The sequence below is a fragment of the Peromyscus californicus genome, unplaced genomic scaffold, assembly GCF_007827085.1.
Source record: "Peromyscus californicus insignis strain IS unplaced genomic scaffold, ASM782708v3 Scaffold_10__1_contigs__length_136768540, whole genome shotgun sequence".
Lineage (NCBI taxonomy): Eukaryota > Metazoa > Chordata > Mammalia > Rodentia > Cricetidae > Peromyscus > Peromyscus californicus.
Genome location: NW_026294391.1, coordinates 132,758,544 through 132,781,305, shown reverse-complemented (window position 1 = coordinate 132,781,305; position 22,762 = coordinate 132,758,544). Strand labels below are relative to the sequence as shown.

General features: G+C 37.6%; 1 protein-coding gene across 2 annotated transcripts in view; it reads left to right on the top strand.

Annotated features, from left to right (window-relative positions):
* Gabra3 (gamma-aminobutyric acid type A receptor subunit alpha3) overlaps positions 1-22,762 on the top strand; it is a 318,197-nt gene that overhangs the window by 222,929 nt on the left and 72,506 nt on the right. Inside the window, exons 9-10 of one of the 2 annotated variants that reach the window (XM_052741055.1) lie at positions 5,447-5,658; positions 19,448-21,883. In XM_052741055.1, the coding sequence (XP_052597015.1) occupies positions 5,447-5,658; positions 19,448-19,783 (548 nt within the window). In that variant the 3' untranslated portion in view covers positions 19,784-21,883. Of the gene's footprint in view, positions 1-5,446; positions 5,659-19,447; positions 21,884-22,762 lie in introns of those variants that run through there. The other variant, XM_052741044.1, reaches the window with a different exon arrangement.

Below are 22,762 nucleotides of genomic sequence, written 5' to 3'. Positions count from 1 at the left end.
AAAGGAAGCAGGCCAGATTGGAAGATGTTCTGTTGTTGTCTTATAGAAAGAGGAAAAGGCTCACTAGCCAAGAAATGCAATTGATGTAGCTATGAAAACTGCAAAAGGCAATAGATTATTATTATTACACTGAAGCCTTCAGAGGGAGTGGGGCTCTGATCAAGCTTGACCTTAACTTAGTAAAACTAAATTCAGGCTTATTGTGCCTAGATCTGTAATTACAGGTTTGTGGTGTTTTAAGCCACTAGATATGTGATAAATTGTTATATCAACCACAAGAAATTAAGACAAAAAATATTCCCACAAATCCAATACCATTGAATGGTTGTGACCTCAATGTAAGAGAAAACTAAGAAATCACACATAGAATAGAGAGATAATGTGAAAACATTTTGGGTTTGGCCTGAGCTATGTGTAAAATACAGGTTTCCTTGAGAATTTATTCTTTTTTTATTATAGTATTTTTATTTTATAATTAACTTAATTTCACATATCAGCCACGGGTTCCCCATCCTCCCTTATCCCACCCCCCAGCCCTGCCCCCAATCCAACCCCCACTCCCACCTCCTCCAAGGCAAGGTCTCCCCCAGGGAGTCAGCCCAGCCTGGCAGACTCAGCCCAGGCAGATCCAGTCCCCTCCTCCCTACACCAAGGCTGATCAAAGTGTCCCAGCATAGGCCCCTCTGGATAACTGAGACAGTTGAAAATTTATTCTTTTATAGTTTAAACTTGGCCTCATACTAATTCGGAATTCTTATTTACAGTAATTGCATTGATGAGAAAACCACCAAGTTAAGATGTTAATTTAAAATTTAAAGACAAAGAGCCAAGGATAGTCAATACCCTTTTGAATAAGAACAGTATGGAGAGACATGCTCCATAGGGTGTCAAGATGATTAAAATGCAATAGTCATTTAGGCATCACTATATTGGCATAAAAAAAGAAAAATAAATAAGTTAAACACTACAGTGAGTTGAAAGTATTCTCTTGTATATGGAAACTTGATTTATTGCAAAGATATCATTGGAGAGAATTAATTGAAAATTATTCATGGACTTAAATACAAAAATTAAAATATCATGCTCTTGGAATAAAGAACAAAAAATGATACAATATCTATGTATTTCGTGGAATATGTACTTTATATAAATTGGTCAAACATTTTCCAAAGTGGTTATATCACTTTGCATAAATCCCCTAATCTGGATATTCTTCTCTTACATACATAACCAATTGAAATAAATAATGTAATAAAATGCATTAAGTAAAAGTACTTCTATAAGAATGTTCATATGTTTCATTCACAAAAAATATATTGATGGCTAACCATATATTGATACAATTCAATACATTTCTCCAAAGAGCTCAAATGTGAAAGATATTTTCATCTTATTGTATATGAATTATACCACAAAAATACAGACTTGTAGGACTATAGATGTTAGAGTAATCAAACAGACTTTCAAATAGCCATGATGAATATACATAAATAAATGAAAGCAAGGAGGAAAAATGCAGGAGAAAGACTAGGGGAGAGAATATATTGAACATATTGGTTATCATGGAACTTGAAAATACAAATGAATACTCATTTATTTAAACATATTTATGTGGTGATATATTGTGTACCCTAATAAACTTGCCTGAGGATCAGAGGACAGAGCCAGCCACTAGATTAGACATAGATGTCAGGCAGTGGTGGCACACACCTTTAATCCTATTACTCAGGAAGCAGAGATCCAACTTCAAGGCCATACTGGAAACAGAGCCAGGCAGTGGTGGCACACACTTTTAATCCAAGTACTGGGAAGCATACATGCCTTTAATCCCAGGAAGTGCTGTCTGGGCAGAGAAAGGTATATAAGGCATGTGGAAACAAGAACTCACTCTCTTTAAACTGAGGATTTCATAGAGGTAAGAACTAGTGGCTAGGCTAGCTGCTCTGCTTCTCTGATCTTTCAGCTTTTACCCTTTTATCTGGCTCTGGGTTTTTTATTAAAAGAACATCTAAGATTTGATCAACATCTGGCACCCAACAGGGGTCACAAACCCATGACCCTGAGATTAAGAGTCTTATGCTCTACTGATTGAGCTAGCTGTTACCCCTGAATTGAAAGATAAATCATGGGAGCACACAGACTCTGGACCAACAGTTTGGGAGCCTACATGGGACTGACATAGGTCCTCTATATATATGTGACAGTTGTGTGGCTTGGTCTCTTTGTAAGGCTCCTAGCAGTGAGATCAGGACCTGTCTCTGGCACTTAGCTGGCTTTTGGGAACCTGTTCCCTCTGCTGGATTACCTTGCCCAGCCTTGACTCAAGGGGAGAAGCTAGGTCCTGCTTCAACTTGATGTGCCATGCTTTATTCAAGGCCATGGAAGGCCTGCTGCTTTCTGAATGGAAACAGAAGAGGGGAGCAGGAGAGGCCAATAGGAGGGAGGGGAAACTGTAGTCAGTATGTATAGTAAATGAAAAATGTTATCTAAACAAAATAAAATATAAAAGAAAGATAGATAAAAAGAAAATTCCTAAAAAGACAAAAATGAAATGCACAGAGATAAATGGCATGAAACTTACTGAGAAGGCATAACACAGTAGAATGATGGAAGTGAAAGAATGGTTGAAACAATTTTGAAGAGATAATAGCCTAAAACTGGCCCTATATAAAGAAGGATATAAAGTTATAAATAGAAGGAAATATATAAACCTCAGCAAGATAAGCTGAAAGAATGCAAATTTGTGATTGTTATCATTAGACTTTCCCTGAATGAAACACCAATGGCCACCAATGCCCAGTAGTGGTATATGCCTTTAATCCCAGCATTTAAGAGGTGGAGGTGGGTGGATCTCTGAGTTTGAAGCCAGTCTGGCCTACAGAGAGCGTTCCAGGATAGCCAGAGCTGTTACACAGAGAAACCTTGTCTCAAAAGACAAAAAAGAAAAGAATAGTGATGGCTGTTCACTAAATGAAAGAAAAATTATCCTAGAAAGAAGGTTGAAATTATTAATAAAAATAATAAATGAATGAGTCATGGTGACTCTATATTAAATTACAAATAATACCAATGATCTATAAAGAAAATACTGTGGTCTAATGTAATGTATGTAAGTTGATATGGAAAAATAAAAAATATTCTACATATTTTTATTATTAATGGACAAAATATCAATTAGCATTAAATTTTCATAAATCAAGGATACATAGTGACTGAGAATTGTGTATATATTCTGGGACTGTTAAATGTACAACTACTTTAATAAATTTGACAATGTCATATAGACTTAAACATATCCATACCACATAATCTTACAGTTCCATCCCTAGTTATTTATGAATAGAAATGAAAGCATACTTACATAAATATTTAATGCCTCTTTTATTATGTGTTGAGTATTGGAAACATCCAGATGCCCATTAACAAGTGAATAGATGAACAAATTAGGTTACACTAAAACTATGGACTCACTCTGAAATCAAGAAGATTACTCTCAAGATGTATGAAACATGAATAAACCCAAACTATTACACTAAATGAACGTATCCAGACAAAAATAAGCACATACTATATGATAATGACATGAAACTGGATGTGGGGCCGAGAGCAAGGAAGGGGTATTAGGGACATAAAAAGAGTCTATGAGAAGTAGTCATGTCAGTTCACTTCATCATGCAGTTTGGTAGAACAAACACATCTTAATAAGTAAGTGTACTAAAAGTACTCATAGGAAACAAGGAGGTCAGTCAGTTCTACCTTAGTCCTTGAAGAAGAGCTTTCTGAAAGAGTCTTAAAACAGAATCACTGTTAGGCTGGCTCCCTTTTTAAAAGCTGAGATACTCTATGAAGTATACAGAATGTTTGATTGAGAGCCCCTGCAACTCTGACCAGCTAAGAGCTCTCCAAAAACTGACAAGTCTAATTAAGTCCCAAAGGCTAAAGCTCAAAAACTCATCATTGAGATAAGACACAGAACACTTATGGTACAGTACAGTTGCTATAGATGTGCTCAGGTGGACCATGCATTTGTTCATAGCTATGAATGAGATAGCTTATTTCTCCCATAAGGCTCTACTTTCTTTTTCTCAATTTAATTTTTCTGAGAACTTCATACATGAATAAGTATCGAGTCTATGTCACTCATAAACTTTTTTCTTTGTATATTAAGGTTGATGAAGTTTTGGTCTATTATTAGTTTTTTGTTTATAAGTACTAACATTGTATTTGATCCTCACATTGTTTAAGCTGTGTTTTTGATACTCAGCTCTGATGCTAAGTTTCTGCAAAGATGTACCTTTAGGGTCTTTGTTGCAAATTCTTCTCCAGTCTAGATTTTCATGTATACAGCAAATGTGTAAGTAAGGAATTCAAAGAAGCAAGGCAGGAGAAGAAGCACCAGGGTGGTCGCTCACAAGGCTTACTCTCTCAGTAGAGTTAATAGAGCTAGTGATGCCTCTTGTTGCTTTACTCTGTAGCATCTCACCCCATCATCATTTCATTCCGTGCCCCCATTTGACCAATGCACAGATTTCTCATCCTCTTCAGCCTTACAACACTCAGAAAGATTGTGATCATTTCTTCTTCAAATCTGATTGAGTTTGGGAATATGAAAGTCCCAGGTTATCTGATACTCACAGATGGGGAGAAAGAAGGCACAGAGGGATTAAAGGAAATACCAAGCTACAAAATGAGTAAGTGGAAGCCAAAAATGTTCTAGTTCTACAAAAGTTCACAAGATACAGCTTTTGGAATAGTTTTGATTGCCCAGAAAGCTCAGTTGAGATCTAGAACTTGATACAGTTATAGAAATACGTTCTATAGTAGTTTGTTGCCTTATTAGAAGGACATCACAAAAAAGAGAAGTAGAAACCAGACTGAACTCATACCTGTGCCCTGAATCATGGCCTCAGTTTCAGGCTTGTCAAAAGAAAACTACCGGGACTGAGAGAAAGGTTAGCAAAAGGAGGACATGAGGCAAACACTGATCTCTAGCACTCTGCAGATGAAAAGGCTCTTCTTGGGTCTCTACAGTCCTATCCTGGATATGAGGGAGTACATTTTCTCTTCCAGATGGGTCACAGAAAGAACATTGAGATCCATTAGTAGGCTGATCATTAGAGGAAGCAGATTTAACTCAAAAGTAAGTCTTTCTAATTTAGAAGCTCTCTTACAACAAAATGAGCTACCCATTCTTCAGCAGAAATGCTTAGTCAGAGGCTAGGGGACAGCTATAGAGGCACTGCACTGAAGAATCTAATTCTTATGGCAAAGGGGAAGTATAGTTTATTACAGAAAAGTACAGCAGGCTACTCCACAGACAACACAAGTTAAGGGGCCTTACCAAGTGAGGTGAAGCACTTCCTTTCAGGTGGGAAGTTGGTGACTCCATTAAGTACACTGCCAGTGTCTTCTAGTTGCAACTGGTTCTTGACTTTTCTCTCCACAGGTGTCACCACTGTTCTCACTATGACCACCTTGAGTATCAGTGCCAGAAACTCCTTACCTAAAGTGGCATACGCGACGGCCATGGACTGGTTCATAGCCGTCTGTTATGCCTTTGTATTTTCTGCACTGATTGAATTTGCCACTGTCAACTACTTCACCAAGCGGAGTTGGGCTTGGGAAGGCAAGAAGTTACCAGAAGCCCTGGAGATGAAGGTGAGTTGTTGCAAAGGAAAAGCTGGGAAGCACTTCCTGAGAGATCTATATTGGGACCAGAAGTGAACAGCCTGTAGCTCACAGGAACTGAGCAGGGCTATGTGCTATTCACTGGGGTCATCAATCCAGTTCTCAACTGGAGTGTTTCTTGGCAACCTGGAGTTCAACTAGGAACTATGAAACAAAGGCTAATAGCATGTAGGGATTATATCTTGCATTGAGTCAAATATAAATACGATGCTTTTAGACTCTGGGGATATTGCTATTTAGAAACCTACCCAGAAGCTTGGAGTCTTATCTACATCTGAAGAACAGTCTCCAAGACCACTTTTACCTCCCTCTCTGGAACATTCACATTCTAGTCAAAATGAAGTGCTTATCATTAATTCCAAGTCTTTGTGTATTTTGTGTTCTCTATCTGAAATGCACTTTTTTTCTCTCTTTCTGGTAAGACTTATTCTTCCAAACACAACTAAAACATTACTTTCTCTGTGGAGCCTGTTAGGAACCATGGAGACAGATTTGGCTTTCCTGTGTGTGAGTACTCTGATATTAAAATAATTTAGTTGTATTAAGAGTACTCATTTGCCTTTTTACTAAGTTATGAACATCATGACTATTGTGGCCTTATCTTCATCTTGGCACAGCATCTGAATCAGAATGAAAGCTAAAGAAATACTAGCTAAATAGGTACATATAGAGACAAGATAAACTCAGTGGATCGATAGGAATTAGCCATGAATGAGATCACAGATATCATCACTAAATAGTTTGAATGAGTTGAGGTATCTAGACCTAAATGTACATTATATAAATTCTAAAAAGGACTGAAAATATAATCCAAAAATTACCCTTTAAGGAACCATAGAAAAGAGAAATGGTGCTGAAGCCTTTTCAAGCTGAGGTAAAAGATGTATTTCATAGAACAGAATGTTAAGTTAGCAATCTTTGAAACAGACTATAATTACTTACCTAACCAGAACTTACTAACTTTGGTGTAAATGAAGAAAAACTGTGTCTATATTTCCTCCATCTACTCTACCATAAGATTTTTTTTTATTGTGGTGTCTCTAGTTATTATAATTTTATCTTTGCCGTACATTGATCCTTTTATATATTGATTTGTCAGTTATTATCCAAGAATGTTAACCTCATCTACAAAACATAAGGAAATTGGTGTACTTATCCTACTTCTCACACTTTCTTCTCTATTCGTTGCTCAGCTTTGTACTAGTGATATTGAAGCCTTGTCAAGTTTTATATTAATATCACTTATGCAACCATAATTCCTATTGGTATTTAGTCATAGTTTTACATTTAAATGTGATATTTTCTCAAAAGTCAATATACCTATTTTCCATTAATTTCTTAGTTATCTCAAAACTGTTGTCTAGAAGTTTTTAAAGGTCTCATTGGAACTGTATTTCCCACTTTCTTGCATGTGCAAAATAACCATCAAATGTCTTTGTACTGAATTATGCTTGTAATGGTGTTAAGTTTGTAGTTCATATCCTCTTTCTCTAAGACTTTGTAGGAATCAATTGCTATTCTCAGTGCTGGAACTGAATGATGTTATCCAGAAATAGAGCCAACCTGGAAACTTCTCATACTATAGAATACTTGGTTTTATGGTATAGATTTTCATGTAAATATACCTTTCATTTGTGAAATCCACTTGCTGTACACTACATGGTCTTCCAATGGATTTCATTAGTGCTCTGAGAGTTTCATGCAATGTGTTTTGATCATATTCACCTCCTTCCCCTAGTTGTTCCCAAATATGCCTGCCCTTACCCATCCACCTGACATTTTTGTGTCTTGTTGTTTTTAAACTCTTCAAGATCAATTTGTATTGCCAAATACTCTTGGGTGTGTAGTCTTCTTCAAAATAGGAAAAGAATATTTCCAAATTCTTTTTATAAAGCCACTATTACCCTGATACCAAAACCAAAGGTCCAACCCAAAAAAAGGAGAAAATTATAGACCAGAATTTCTGGTGAACATTGATGCAAGAAAAAACTTAATAAAATACTTAGATATAGACAGACTTTCTTTGGACCGCCAGCTCCCAAATAATGACACAGAGATGTCTTATTAAGTATGAAAGCTTGGCCTTATCTTAGTCTTATTCCCAACTAGCTCTTAAAATTTAAATTAACCTATTTATAATGATCTATGGTCTGCCATGTGGCTCATTACCTCTCCTCAATATTGTGTGTCACACTTCCTCTACATCTTGCTGGCAAATCATCCACCTCTCAGATTCTTCCCCCAAGTTTCTCTCTCTCTCTCTCTCTGGAAGTCCCACTTATTCTCTCCTGCCTAGCTATTGACCATTTAACTCTTTATTAAACCAATCAGAAGGTGTCTTAGACAGGTAAGGTAAAATAGAGACATATCTTTACAGTGTACAAAAGATTATCTGACAACATTTCCCCTATTTGTCTAAATAAAAAGGAAATTTTTTTTTTTTTTTTTTTGGTTTTTCGAGACATCGTTTCTCTGTGTAGCTTTGCGCCTTTCCTGCAACTCACTTGGTAGTCCAGGCTGGCCTCGAACTCACAGAGATCCGCCTGGCTCTGCCTCCCGAGTGCTGGGATTAAAGGCGTGCGCCACCACCGCCCGGCAAAAAGGAAATGTTTTAACTCTAACACAGTAAAGCTATATGCAATAAGAACAATTATTAGTTAAGAATTACATTCACAATGTCCAGTACATTTGTATTTGGCAAATTTGGAGAAAATATTCTATTATCTATCCTATCTTGGTGAGTCCAAAGTTTTATACCTAAATCATTTTCTATCATAACTTGTATTACCAACCTAAAAATACCTTTTCAGACCTCAAAACATTTTCTTAGATAAAAAACTTAAGCTTTTAAATCTCTCAACCTTTATAAACTTTACATCCTTCTGTGAGTTTCTTTTCTGAATTTGATAAACAGGAAACCTGTAAAACTATAACTATCTAGTCTTCACCCCATCAGAGACCTGAGAAGGATATATATTACCCAAGTAAACAGGAAGTGTAAAGCAAGCAACTACAAAAACGACGTAAATGACAGAGACAGTTGGCTGCCTGAACAATCAAACAAGGTACTTCTGCAATATTGAAGCATCCATCTTCAGCCTACAGGCTCAGAATATCTGAGATACTTTCCCATGAAGCAGGACTTTTGAAGGACTGGCCTACCTTGTCTTTGCAGAATTTTGCAGTCAACTTCCTTTGAGTCTTCCTTGTCTAATTTGGACAACATACCGTCAGCAGTCAAGGCAAGCTCAGTTTCTTGCCCAGTGACTAGCTTTGCAACATTTAAAGCAAATTCCATATAGAGTTCCTCTGACACCCATCTTTTTTTAAATAGATTGGTGCTGCCAGGAGCAGACATGTCTCACTGTCATAAAAAGCCTTATGTTATTAAAACATCTTAAATGTCATATTCTGTAGATCCCTGAAGTGTTTGAAGACTATGTATCTAAAATACATAAGGTGAAATAAAGCTTATTTCTGTCTACCTATAAGCCCTTACTACAAATTTGATTTTTATTTTAATTATTCATTTGTATTAGTAGCTTTCAAGGACTAAAACTTTACATTGCAATTTTAAATGAGGGGCATATGTATGATATAGTATGCTGTTACAAAAATAACATTAAGTTTGTATTAATATACAAAAATCCATACAAATGTAAAATGTTTGAGACTAATAGTTGCTTTTTAGTTTAAAAATAGATTCAATAATCTACCCTTTTATCCTATCATTCCTATATCCCTCCCCCCATTTTTCACTAGAAAGGAAGAGAAAGAAGGATAGAGGAAAGAGAAAGGAAGGAAAAAACTTCCTTAATTTAATCTCCTTTGTTTAGTTTCCTCCCTGACCATGACCAATAACAACTTTCAACTAACCCACCTAAACAGTGACAAACATCCATAACCTACTGAATGACCAAAAACTACCCACTCTACCTCTTGGGAATGTGGGCATCATGGTCTTAAAATTACTCTCTGTTGTCTGTGGGTTATGCCATTTTTAGGGGACTCTAGAAAATTTGGATAATGACCAAGTTCTTGGAGAGCTAGCTGCATCATTTGTTGTCCAGTCTCTGTGTAATGGGAAAATGTAGGGTTTATCTGAGTCCTGACTAGAGTAGTCTGTGAGGCTAAACCATCTCAGCTAGCAGCTGAGATGCTAGCATCTCATTGTCCTCATTGGTGTCTTATCCTTTTTTTTTTCTGAATACACATGAACTTTTAAAGGTATCATATATATCAAGTATAGAATGTCTTCCACTTGCAGACACTGGCTGGGAGCCACATTTACCTGCCCCAGCTCTGGAAAGTTGCTGAACCTGTACTGCAGCAGGTGTTTCTACCTAGTCTCCTGCTGAGTAGCTTGCCAGCTTCTTACAGGCCCTGTACTTGGATATACATGCCTCTACGTTGGACACCAATTGTAGTTGGACTTTATTTGAACCACCAGTTCTCTAATAATGACACAGAGAGTTCTTGTTAAGTACGAAAGTTTGACCTTAGCTTAGGCTTGTTGCCAACTAGCTCTTAAAACTTAAATTAACCTGTTTATATTAATCTATGTTCTGCCATGTGGCTCATTACCTCTCCTCGGTACCATGCATCCCACTTCTTCTATGTCTCACTGGTGAATTCCTTGCCTCTCAAAAAATTTCCCCCATGTTCCTCTCTCTCTCCAGAAGTCCCACCTATCCTCTCCGGCCTAGCTATTGGCCATCAGCTCTTTATTAAACCAATCAGAAGGTACCTTAAACAAGTGAGGTAAAACAGAGACACATCTTCACAGTGTACAAAATGGTTATCTTATCCCACAGCACTTATATACCTAATTTAAATAATTTCAAAAAGATTATCTACTGTGTTCAGATAGGCTTTATCCCAGTGATGCAGAGATTTTTCAGTGTATGTAAATCAGTAAATGTAATTTACCACTTAAATAAACAAAAGGGCAAAACCCAATATATGATCATGTCATTAGATTCAGAAATGCCTTTGACAAAAATACAACATCCACCATGATAAAAGTCCTAAAGAGACTAGGGATATAGGGGACATATCTCAACTCAGTATAGACAATATATAGGAAGCTCCCATCCAACATCATCATGATGGGAGAAAACATCAAATAATGTCCACTAAAATAAGAATGCCCACTCTCCTTACTCCTGTTCAACATAATACTTGGTCTAAGCTAGAGCAATTTGACAAGTGAAAGAGATCAAAGGAAAAATAAATGAAAATACGAAATTCAAAGTATATTTGCGGATGATATAGTTTATATTTAAAAGTCCCTGGAGACTCTACCATGAAACTCCTACTGCTGATAAAAAAAAATTCAGCAAAATAGCTGGATACAAAATTGACAGACGTTTTCTTTAAAAGCTGTAAAATCTTGGCCTTTAATGCCTAAGGATAGCTTTGATATACAGATTTGTTCTGCTGTTTTCCTAGAAGTACCAATTATGTGTACCATAGAGATTTCTGTCATCTTCTGTATCTACCATTTCTTCTCTAATAATTTTTAACTCTTTATTATTTATTATTTTTAATTTAATTTTATCGGCATTTTTCCAAACCTAGTTTCTGTGTCTCTCACAATTGTCAACAATTCCTATTTACCTTCATTTTGTGGCATCTTCTTCAATCACTTATATATCTTATCTTTGGAGACAGAGTCTCTCACTCAATTCACCAATTTGACTAGATTTACTGGCCAGTGAGCCATCTCTCCAGCCCTAATTGTCTTACATTAATTTCATGATCTTTTACAACTTGTTTTCATACCCTTCATGTTTCTCTTGTATATTCTCCAACAATCTTTATTGCTCATCTTCCTCCAAATTACAGCACCTTTTGCATTAGTTATTACTTTAAGTTGCAATAGAGCAATTCTTTAATACCTGTTATGTGTGGAAACATCATTTTAGGAAGTGACTCAGAGGATGATTAGAACAGGGCTGAGCACTTGAAAGTAAGTTGTAATCTTTATAATTTCAGCATCATTTTCTGTCTATATAAATTCTCCTGATTATTAGCACTTGTAATGATTCTGCTTCTAAGCAGCAAGAAGTTTCCTGTGCTCACTGGAAAACACTCTATATTATAAATGCACGTGTGCATGTGTGTGTATACCTCCATGTGTCCATTTAGAGCTATGACCTTAATTTTCCATTCTTTGACAATACGTAGTGATCAAACTTAATCCTTGGATGTTATTACTACCAATATAAAATTGATTATGCTCAAAGATAAGGATAATTTGTTTCTCCTCCTGGGCTATGCTAACCACTTGTTGAAATTCTATTTTGGACCAGAACCCTAAAGCAACAGACATTTTAAGTGTCTTCATCACCCTGATCTGATTTCTAGTGTGTTTTTGTATCAAGGTTATAAAATTCTACTTTCACAAAAGATGAAGCTTTAGGCTTGTGATTATAACTCGGTGGTAGAATGTTTGTTCATCTTGAACATTAAAGTCCCAAGCTTGAGTTCAGCACTATAAAAAGAGAAAATAAAATTAAACAAAGCCCAAAAAGGTATTATTGTTTTTAGTTTGTTCTATAGAATAAAGATGTCCCAGGTCCCATAAGTAAAAAATTCCAGAATATATTGTTAAATAGATATTTTCAGAGAAATTATTTCAGTAACTGATATATGTAGCTGAAGTTTCTCTAGTCCTACCCAGCTTGCAGTCAGGACAAATCTCTCTCACCCACCAGTCCTGCAGCTGCTCGGACCCAAATAAACACACACAGGTTTATATTAATTAAAACTGCTTGGCCATTAGCTCAGGCTAACCACTGACTAGCTCTTACACTTAAACTCATCCCATTTCTGTTCATCTTTATGTCGCCATGTGTTCCGTGGCTTTACTTGTGTGCCATTACATTGTTGCTCCCTGGATGGGGGGTTGGCATCTTCTGACTCAGCCTTCCAGCCTTCCCACAATTCTCCTTGTCTGCTTATCCTGCCTATACTTCCTGCCTGGCTACTGGCCAATCAGCATTTTATCAACCAAGCAACACATTCACAGTATACAAAGCAATATTAAAAGCAGATATAGTTTAAGTTCACTATGGACAAATTATAACAAATTGACTTCTAATAAATGTTTAATGAACTGATAGAACAGGAAATGGTGTAGAGTTTATCAAGATACCTTATTAAATTAAACAATTATTTTATGTGTGTGACTGTTTTACCTGAATGCATATAAGTAGACTAACGCATACAGTGCTTTCTAGAGGTTAGAAAGGAGTATCAGATCCCCAGTGATTAGAATTGTGAACTATCTTCTGGGTGCTGGGAATTGAACCTAGGTCCTCTGCAAGAACAGTAAGTCATCTTAAATGGTGAGCCATTGTTTCAGCTCCATTGATTAACTTTCTATTATGTCCTAGAAAAACGCTTAAAGTAGTGCATGTAGGCTGATATAACTGGTTGACCAATTAAAGTCAAATAGAATTCATCAGTGGATTGACATTGACCTGACCTAAACAGAGGCTCCTGGGGATAATTCACAGAATTCTCTTTTACTCTAATCTCTCAATACGTTGTCCATTGAAGCTCAAATGAAGAAATATAAGGTAGAAGATTCAAATCCATATGGTTGTTAGGAGATGTTTAACTTTTGAAATAATCAGAAAGAATGTATAAAGTTTGAAAGGACAGGCTAAAATGAACAGACTAAGAGCAAATATAAATTCAATTCTAAGAATTAGTTCTAGTACATGGAAGCTTAGCAAAAAAATTGACTCTGAGTTAAGAATGCTCTGATACACACACACACACACACACACACACACACACACACACACACACACACACATATTCATGTGCTTCATGTTGCTTCCCTTTTTCTGGGATTGGAATATTGCTATGTTGCTCAAGATGACATTCAGCTAGTCATCCTACTACCAAATCTCCAAGGTAGGTGGGGTTTTCTGTCATGTATCATTATACTCAGTTTTGCAATCCCCCCTTTAAACTTTTCATTGACTCCTCTCAACCCATAGTTACACCGTCTATGACCCTTGAATACATCACTCCCATTTCAACCACAAGATGCTTTGTGATCACCATTCTTCCCTGAACTTTGGCTATTAAGATCTTTTAAGAGTTTGTCTTCTCTTATTCAGGTCTTGGATCACCTTCTTAAAGAAACTTTTTCTAGCTAGCATTCACTATCCTACTCTAGACTGATCTGCCTTATATGTTTCAACTCTAGTTGTCATTACCTGACATTGGTGTATGTGTTTGATTACGTTTCTATTACATGTTCCTTTCAGTGGAATGTGAACTTGAGGACAGAGATCATGTTTTACTCTTCTCTGGTGCATGCTAGAGATGCCATATAACAGACAATTTTGAAATATTTAGTAATTCGATAACTTGAAGTCTTTTAAAATCTGATTTCTCTATTTTTTGTTTCTTTATCCAGTATAGTTACAATAATATATGATTACAGTTACTTATCAGCACCCACGGACTCCTCAGTCATTTCAGCACAAGGTAGATTTTTGTTTTTGCTGAGAAAAATATAGCTATTAACAGGTTAGTAAAGGTTAGGAGCTTATATACTTAAATTCTGCTGGTCATTCAGTATCTGCAGGCCTTCTCTGTTTCAGTATTCATTTCTATTTCTTTCTTTTTTTTGCTTTTTTCATTTCTATTTCTTATAAAAATCAAATTTAAATATTTTTAAAGATTTATTTTATTTTTGATCGTGTGTGTGTGTGTGTGTGTGTGTGTGTGTGTGTGTGTGTGTACACATGTGTGTGCACTGCTTGTAGAGGCCTGTACTGCAGAGTGTATTGGTTCCCCTGGAGCTGGAGTTACAGGCAGTTGTAAACTAACTGTTTGATTTGAGTACTGGGAACTGAACTTGGGTCTTCTGCAAGCATAGTTAGCTTTCTAAACCACTGAGCCATATCTTTAGCCTCTTAATTTAAATTTTAAATATTTATTTTACCGTCTTTCTATGGAGTATGGAAACCATTATACGACATTTACCTCAATTTCTTGTGTTTCTTTCTTCTCCTCAAAAGACTGGTAGTATCTGAATCCCTTCCATTCTTTCCTTCTAAGCTGTAACTTGAACCTGGATAATTTCCCATGTATTCTTTAGATAACTCTCATTCTTTTAGGAAGCTGGCCTTCCATCTGAATTTTCTTTCCTTTCTGTAGGATTAATTGATCCCTGTAAGTTGATCTGCCTTTCTCTATCATTCTTTATCTCAGTTTTTGAGACAGAGTCTATCACTGATCCAATACATTACCAATTCAAACAGACTGTCTGCCAGCAAGCTACAGGGACTCTCCTGCCAGCCCTCCCAGCACTAGGATTTCTGTCTTGTTTGTGAACTGCCACACCCAGTTTTCACAGGAGTGGTAGCAGGACTAACTCTGGTCTCACTGAACTATTTCCCCATCCCCAAATTGTCTCTTGTAATTCATCTTTCTTTCTAAGTTCTCTCTCTGATTTTTCTGAGAGGAAGGTCTTTGATTCATTATATGATTTTTTCATATACAAATGTGTTATGTAAAGTAACTATCATAAGCAACAAAGCATATGTAGTTAAAATTAGGTAGTTCTGATTAGAGCAATATGGTTCATTTTGTTACTTAAATAAATGCAGGTGTATGTCCTAGTTAGTTCACAATTTCAGGTTACAGCCCAGCACTAGAGGATAGTAAAGGGACAAAATCTTGAAGCTGCCAATCCCACTCACAGTTGAGAGCAGGGAGAAATGAATGCATGCATACCTACTGCTCAGTTCATTTTCTGTACTGTAAAACAATTTAGGACCCAAGCCTAGAGAATGGTGCCACCCACTTTTAGGGTGGGTATTCCCACATCAATTAACAAAATGGACAATTATCCACAGATTGCCCATGGAGTAACCTGATATAGAAAATCTCTCATTGAGTTTATCTTCCCAAGCCATTCCAGATTGTGCCAAGTTGACAATTAAAACTATCACATATAGATGTATGACATTTAAATTATGGTAATTTATTAATTAAATTTGTTTTTTGATAATTTTATATATGTATACAGTGCATTCTGATTACTCTCACCCTCACTTCTTATCTCCTTCCCACCCATGTATTTTCAAACAATTAAGTGTGTGATTCAATAACGTTAAGCACACTCACAGTTAATCTCAAGAATACTTTTCATCTCTAACACTTAAAATTCTCTACTCATTGAAGAACAACTTCTCTGCATCCTGCTCTATGCTGTAACATTCAATTTCATTTCTTTTTGACAATACAGGTAGGAATATAATAGTGATTAAAATGTCATATTGGAAATGATGTGAGAAACTAAAAGGTAATTTTACTTTACTATTTAAATAGTCTGTGATTAAAACACCTGCTGCTTCTCTTCACTTATAGAACATAAAGTGGCTGTGGAGGTAAAGAAAGTGTTTGTTGTCCCAAGTGATTGTTTCAAAGACCTAGTCATAACCAGCTTATAAGATGACTAAATGAAATGACATGCAAAAGCTTTTAGCAAAGTCAGTGTAAAGTTTTCTTCACTTTCTTTTTTTTTTGGCTTTTTTTTGTCTAACCATGGAAAAATGACTAAGCAAGTTAATAAGCAGGCAAACAAGTAAAGCACTATTTTATTTAATAGCAAAGGCATTTAGCAGTGGGACTCTATTCACACAATGGCTTTGCTAATTATAAATGAGCCTCATGTAGTATTTAAAGTATTTATAAGGTTCTTAGAAGGTTTTGAGTTTTGTATCCCTTCTGCTTGTATGTGACTACAATCTAACAAAGAAGAAAAGTATTGCTTTTGAAATGTCCTATTAGTCAGACTGTTTATTTACTTAAATGAATACCCCCTTATCTTGCACATTCTCCCACCCCTCATTTCCAACACTCCCTGCCCCTGACTGAGAATGCTGAATGTCAACATAGGCAGGCAGAATGTGGTACACAAGGCCTTTTAAGATTTGGCATTTTCTTTTTAAAAATTAATTATTTATTTTACACCCTGACCACAGCCTCCCCTCACTCCTCCCCTCCCACTCCCTAGCTCACCAGCCCTCTGGTCCCCCTCCTAATCCACCCCTCCTCCTTATTCAGAAAAAGGCAGTTCTCCCATGGGCAGCAGCAAAACATGGCATATCAAGCTGCCATAAGACCAAGGGCATGTAGCCCCTGTATTCAGGCTGAGCAAGGCAATCCAGCATGAGGAACAGGTTCCCATGAACCAGGCTAGTCTTTTGTGTGGGTTTTCCTCTGATGTCCCTGACCCCCCTGGCTCCTACAATCACTCTTTCCTCTCCTCAGCAGGGGTCCCCTGAGCCCAATGTTTGGTCATGGGTCTCTGAACCTGCCTCCACCAGTCACTGGGTGAAGGATCTCTGGGACAACAGGGTAATCACCATCTGCACCTTCAGTTCTTACAATTTGTTTGTTGTGCTTACTATGATTCAGCCACAGCAAACTCCTTGCCATCCTCCAACAGTGTTCTAGGCCTGTGCACTGGCCTTTGCTGCATTATCATTTGGTGACTCCTGCTCAACTATTTTTTTATTTATTTTACATCCTGCCCATAGTTTCCCCTCCCTCCTTTCTTCCCAGTCCCTTTCCCCACCCCTTTTCTTTCTACCCTCCAAATCTACTCCTCTTTTGTTCAGGAAAGGTCAGGCCTCCCATGGATATTAACAAAACATGGCATTTCAAGTTGCAGTGAGACTAAGCACCTCTCCATGTGTTAAGACTGGGCAAGGTGACCCAGTATGAGGAATATAGTAACAAAAGCCAGTAAAAGAGTCAGAGACAGCCCCTGCCCCCACTGTTAGAAGGCCCACAAGAAGATCATTTTTAAATTGGGTTATTTTTTACTGTTCAACTCAGACTGGAAACCTCACAGCCTTCTTGAGCTGCCTTTCCCACACCTGCAGGCACACTGATAACACTTTACTCAAAACAGGACCCAGGATACACATTATGACAATCATGTGTTCACAGGGTTCTCTTCAACAATAGGCTGTGAGCACCTTGGGAGAAAGGGACTGAAGTATAAATTCTAATTTTTCCACTTAACCCTAAATATCTAGCGTATGTTTTGGCCCTGTTGATATTCAATAAATGTACAAAGGTGATTATTTGGATCAGGAAAGGAAATGGTACTGTGATTTAACTTTGGAGGAAGAAAAGGGAGATGAGGAGAAAGGAGCTATAAAAGAAAGCAGGAACAGAGAAACTTAGTAAGGAAACAAGTAAGGAACTGGGAGAGTAAAGAAGTTAATTCTGAGAAGCATCAAGAAAGAGATTGAGGTATCTGAAGAAGAGCTGAAGCGAAGACATGGGAAGAGTTTTTACATCTTGAACTAGGCCACTGCCTTGGGCTGCAGTTAGGAGCTAGCTTGCTCCTTTGGTCACCATGCCATGCAGCATCTCTGTTCCAATCCAGACCTATGTGGCACCACATATACATGAGCACTTTTATGTGGAAAGAGAAAGGGGGAGCACTTTTTACTGTGTTTTCAGGATAGTTTATGTTGGGGAAACAATCTCCCAAAGGGCAATGCCATGGCAAGCTTCCTGCTGTCTTTACTTTTGCTGTATCAGAAGAGGTGTTTCTTCAGCTCTGTGGGGAAGCTGTAGCTCCTGCTAGCAGCCCTGAAAGAGTGGATACCCTTTGTACATCCCCTACTTTGCTAAGTACCTTTATAGTGCATGAGGTCAGCATGCTGTTGTGATAATGCATGTAAACATTCCATCGTATTTATTATGATGTTTAAGACAGAATGACTTTGCAGATTCACCAAGCTCTCTTCTTCACAGGATATGTGCCCCTTGATGGCAGCAGTCTTTTTGGATTTTTTTTCCTCGGGTAACCAAGAGTATCTTGTGCTATAGAAAGCAGCACAGTGTATCTATGGACAGAAGTCAGGAACTCAGATTGATAGTATGTGTTCTGCCATTTAATCTGAAGCTGACTTACATATTAAGTGTGAATAATGTCACCTACTTCACATGGTTATTGTGAAGGATGAAATCATGCAATCTATAAAATCTCACATTTCCTAGTAATTCCCACTGCCATTCTCTCCTCTCATCCTCTCAATAATCTGCCAGCTATTTTCACCTTCAGTTTACAAATGAAGAAACTGAAGCTCACAGGAGGAGTGATTTATCCAAAGACACTTAGCTAGAATTTTCTAGTTTCCTTTCTGTTGCTGTGTTAAAACACTGACTAAAAACAAGAGGAAAGGGTTGATTTGGTTTACATTACTACGTCATTACATTACTTCCCATCATTGAGGGAAGCTGGGGCAGGGACTCAAGCAAAAACTTGAAACAAAAACTTCAGAGGAATGCTGCTTGCTGGCTAATCTGAAGGCTCATGCTTACATAGCTTTCTTATATAGTCTAGTACCACCTGCCTAAATAATAGTGATGCCCACAGTTATCTAGACCCATCTACATCAACAATCAAGAAAAGTCCCCACAGACATACCCTCCCCCCCAAAAATAAAACCAACCCTCATGTGGGCAATCCCTTGATTGAGACTCTATTCTCAAGGTAACAGTTGGGACTGACTAGGATAGTTCAAATGGTACATGCAGGTTTCTGTTTTCCAAATAGAAAACCTCTCTATATACAAACCTACTACTTAGTAGGTTCTTTAATGCCCCTCATGGATCTTTCTCCCTGCACTCTCCAAAAGTACTTTGTACAATGAATTCATCATCTTTTATTTTATTGCCCCCCTTTTTTTTCTGGCTCTAGAAGAAAACACCAGCAGCCCCAACAAAGAAAACGAGCACCACTTTCAACATCGTGGGAACCACCTATCCTATGAACCTGGCCAAGGATGCTGAGTTCTCTACCATCTCCAAGGGTGCTGTTCCCAGTGCTTCTTCAACTCCAACAGTCATTGCTTCGCCAAAGGTCACTTATGTTCAGGACAGCCCTGCTGAGACCAAGACCTACAACAGTGTCAGCAAGGTTGACAAAATTTCCCGTATAATCTTTCCTGTGCTTTTTGCCATATTCAATCTTGTCTATTGGGCTACATATGTAAATCGGGAATCAGCTATCAAGGGCATGATCCGCAAACAGTAGATAATAGTGGTGGCACAGCACCCACTGTATACCCCGTGAAGCATCCAAACACCCAAAATCCAGGGTTCCCTTTATGTGTTTCATGATTCTTCTTTTCAACCCTGTTCCAAGATGAGTGTAATCACTTTCTCAATTCATATTTATAAACTTCAATGACAATGTAGCAACAGAAAAATGACTTGTCCCTTGAACATTGCTTGGATTGAGCCAAACACTGCCATTTGTCCAGTTGCTTATCTTAGTGTGCCAGTCTCCCCCAGCTGAGGACACTGCATGTGTTTAATTTCACTCTGCCCAACAAAGAAGGAACAGGAGACTCTACTTTTTCTAATGGAAACCTTGGCTGTATGAAGTCCAGGGTGTTGAGATACAGGAGCATATTAACTGGGCTGCATTGGATGATTCTGACTCACTATGGAGTTAGGCCCAGCTGTCTCATATAATCTTATCAATCTGGCCCCTCCCATGCCTCCAGCAAGGCCTACTAGATATATGAACTGGTAGAATGGGAAGAAGCCTGTGCAAACTTCTGAAGTGACCCCTAAATAGTTCCTTGCCTTAGAAGTTAGTGGAGACAATTAAGGCTCAACTCTGTCAAACATGTATGGTCAAAAGAGAGAGAGAGAGAGAGAGAGAGAGAGAGAGAGAGAGAGAGAGAGAGAGAGAGAGAGAGAGAACTAGTTGGGTCATTCCTGCATTAAAAGTGTGGGTTCTACTCTAGTTTCAGTCAGCCCCTCAAGAAAGTAGCATCTCAATATATGTCTCCTTCAGGAAAGCCTCAACAACACCGAGTCCCTTATAGCCACCTGAGTATTGCTTACTGTGGATTCATGGCTGCCTGCAAACTCTTCAGGAAAAAAAATGAACAGACACTTTTAAGCCAAATTTAAAAGGTACACATACACACAAAATGATCTAGATCAAATGCCTATATAAGAATTGTTCATTGGACCACTCATATGGTTTTTTTCTTTGAGTTTGCTCAAAAAAAAAAAAAAAAGAATTGTTCAAAGATGAGGAATCTAAGAAACTCACCTCCCTGCCAATGCAACTTGTCAAATAGTAGATGGAATAAGATGGTTGGTAATGTTTGAAGGCTGAAATCTGCCTCAAAAGAAAGGGCCACAAACAGGAGAAAGCGAAACTTTTCCTTCTACATTGTACATATTGTGCTCCTCTTTCAGGCTCAGTCACTTTGCTCCAATTATGTCAAGGACTTCTTACCCACTTTGGATGCTGATTGCAATGAAGGGTGAATTGCAGATTCATACAAATATCTCTACTTATTTTTGAGTCAGTTAAATCATTAACTTTATTACCAATTTTATAATGTATTAGAGGACATTTAATCTCAGTTTGTTCTTAAATATAAGCAAAAAGAACAGACATAAACACACAATTTTTATAAGGTAGTCCCAGAAGTTTGAATAATTTGACTGGAGTTCTTAGAAATGTCTTTAATAAAGAAATATCCTATGCCCATTTCCAAAGGCCAAAATGAAGGAATAACTGAGAAGCCAGGGCCATTCTTAACTTAGAATGAGCACAGCCACAGTGGGCCCTCTGGGTCATGAAGACAGTTTGACACTATAAAGGTCTTTAGAAAGGTAACAGTACATTACCCAAGATCACCTCTAGTAGTAATGACTTGAAGGAATGAGACTGTTTAATACAACAGCCCCAGCCACTTTGGATCTGAATAGCTCAATTAGTCCAGAGTATCCAGAGGGTCCAAAGTAAAGCCACAAGTAGCACCACAAGCAGATTCTCTGCCCACCCACTGAACAAAGCTTCTAAGGGATGTGTCATTAGCTGCTGGTTGCCTTTTCATTCATCTTTCCCTTATCCCTTGCTTCCTTGCCATTGCTGGGATAATGCATGCCAGTCCCATTATTCTTAAGACTGTGTCTGTAGGTAAATTTATGACTAGAAGAGTGTAGTCTTGTGGATGTGTAGGAATGGGGGGGTGGGGGGCTGTTAATGATTGTCTTAAGGAATTTAAAATGGAACCTTGACCTTTGCCTCTCTGTAGAAATTGTGTTTCAAAATGCTTTGGTGCAATGTTTAGTGGCTGTTTATTAAAACCCTTTATGAATTGTACTTGTGCTGGAATACTTTCATTGATTAGTCTTACACACTAATAAGTACTATATTCTTGACTTTGATACCCTCTCTGGTACCCTAAACTTTCCACTTCTTAACATCATTAGAAAATACTAGAAGAGGGTATCTCTAGTGCATGAGATCAGATATAGTGATCCAAAATGGATCCTGTGTAAAAACATAGTTTTGAATGACTCTCTACCCAACACGAAAGAGAAAGAAACAGTATTTTCATTATAGTTCTAGACATGTTTCCCTTTTCACTGAGTATTGTTTTCATTTGGCAATATTTCAATTAAAGTGATAGAGAGCATCTAATTAGTTAAGCCATGTGTTAGGGCGTGCATGCCACCACTCTTTTTCATAGTGTTCTGAGAAATCTTAGAGGAAATCTCAAGAGATATACATGAGAAATTTACCTGGCCCCAGGAAATGAGAAAAATATCCTTGGGAGAGTGTTGTACACACACACACACACACACACACACACACACTCACACACACACACTCAGGCACGCACAAAAGCATTATTCTCCAAAATGAAAGAAGGACTTGAGTGGTCTGACCACTGAGACTCATTCCAGCTCTATGGTCATGTGATAGATGCTATCACTACACTAATCCCTTGGTCCATGTCCATGCAGTTCAATCACACCTCATAGTGATATGGCAAAACGCCGGAAGTAGCCATGCTTTTAAAATTACTTCACACAATATTGAAGTCTTGTTGTTTCCTTAAGAACCTCCTGAAATCACTTTGCCTCTGATAACTATTTACTTAGTCTTAGGGGGAAATCACCAGGTGTTACCATCAACACTTCTGGTTTGGGGGATCAGTAAATCTAGGTTTGAATATTTTACGTGCAAAAAAACCTG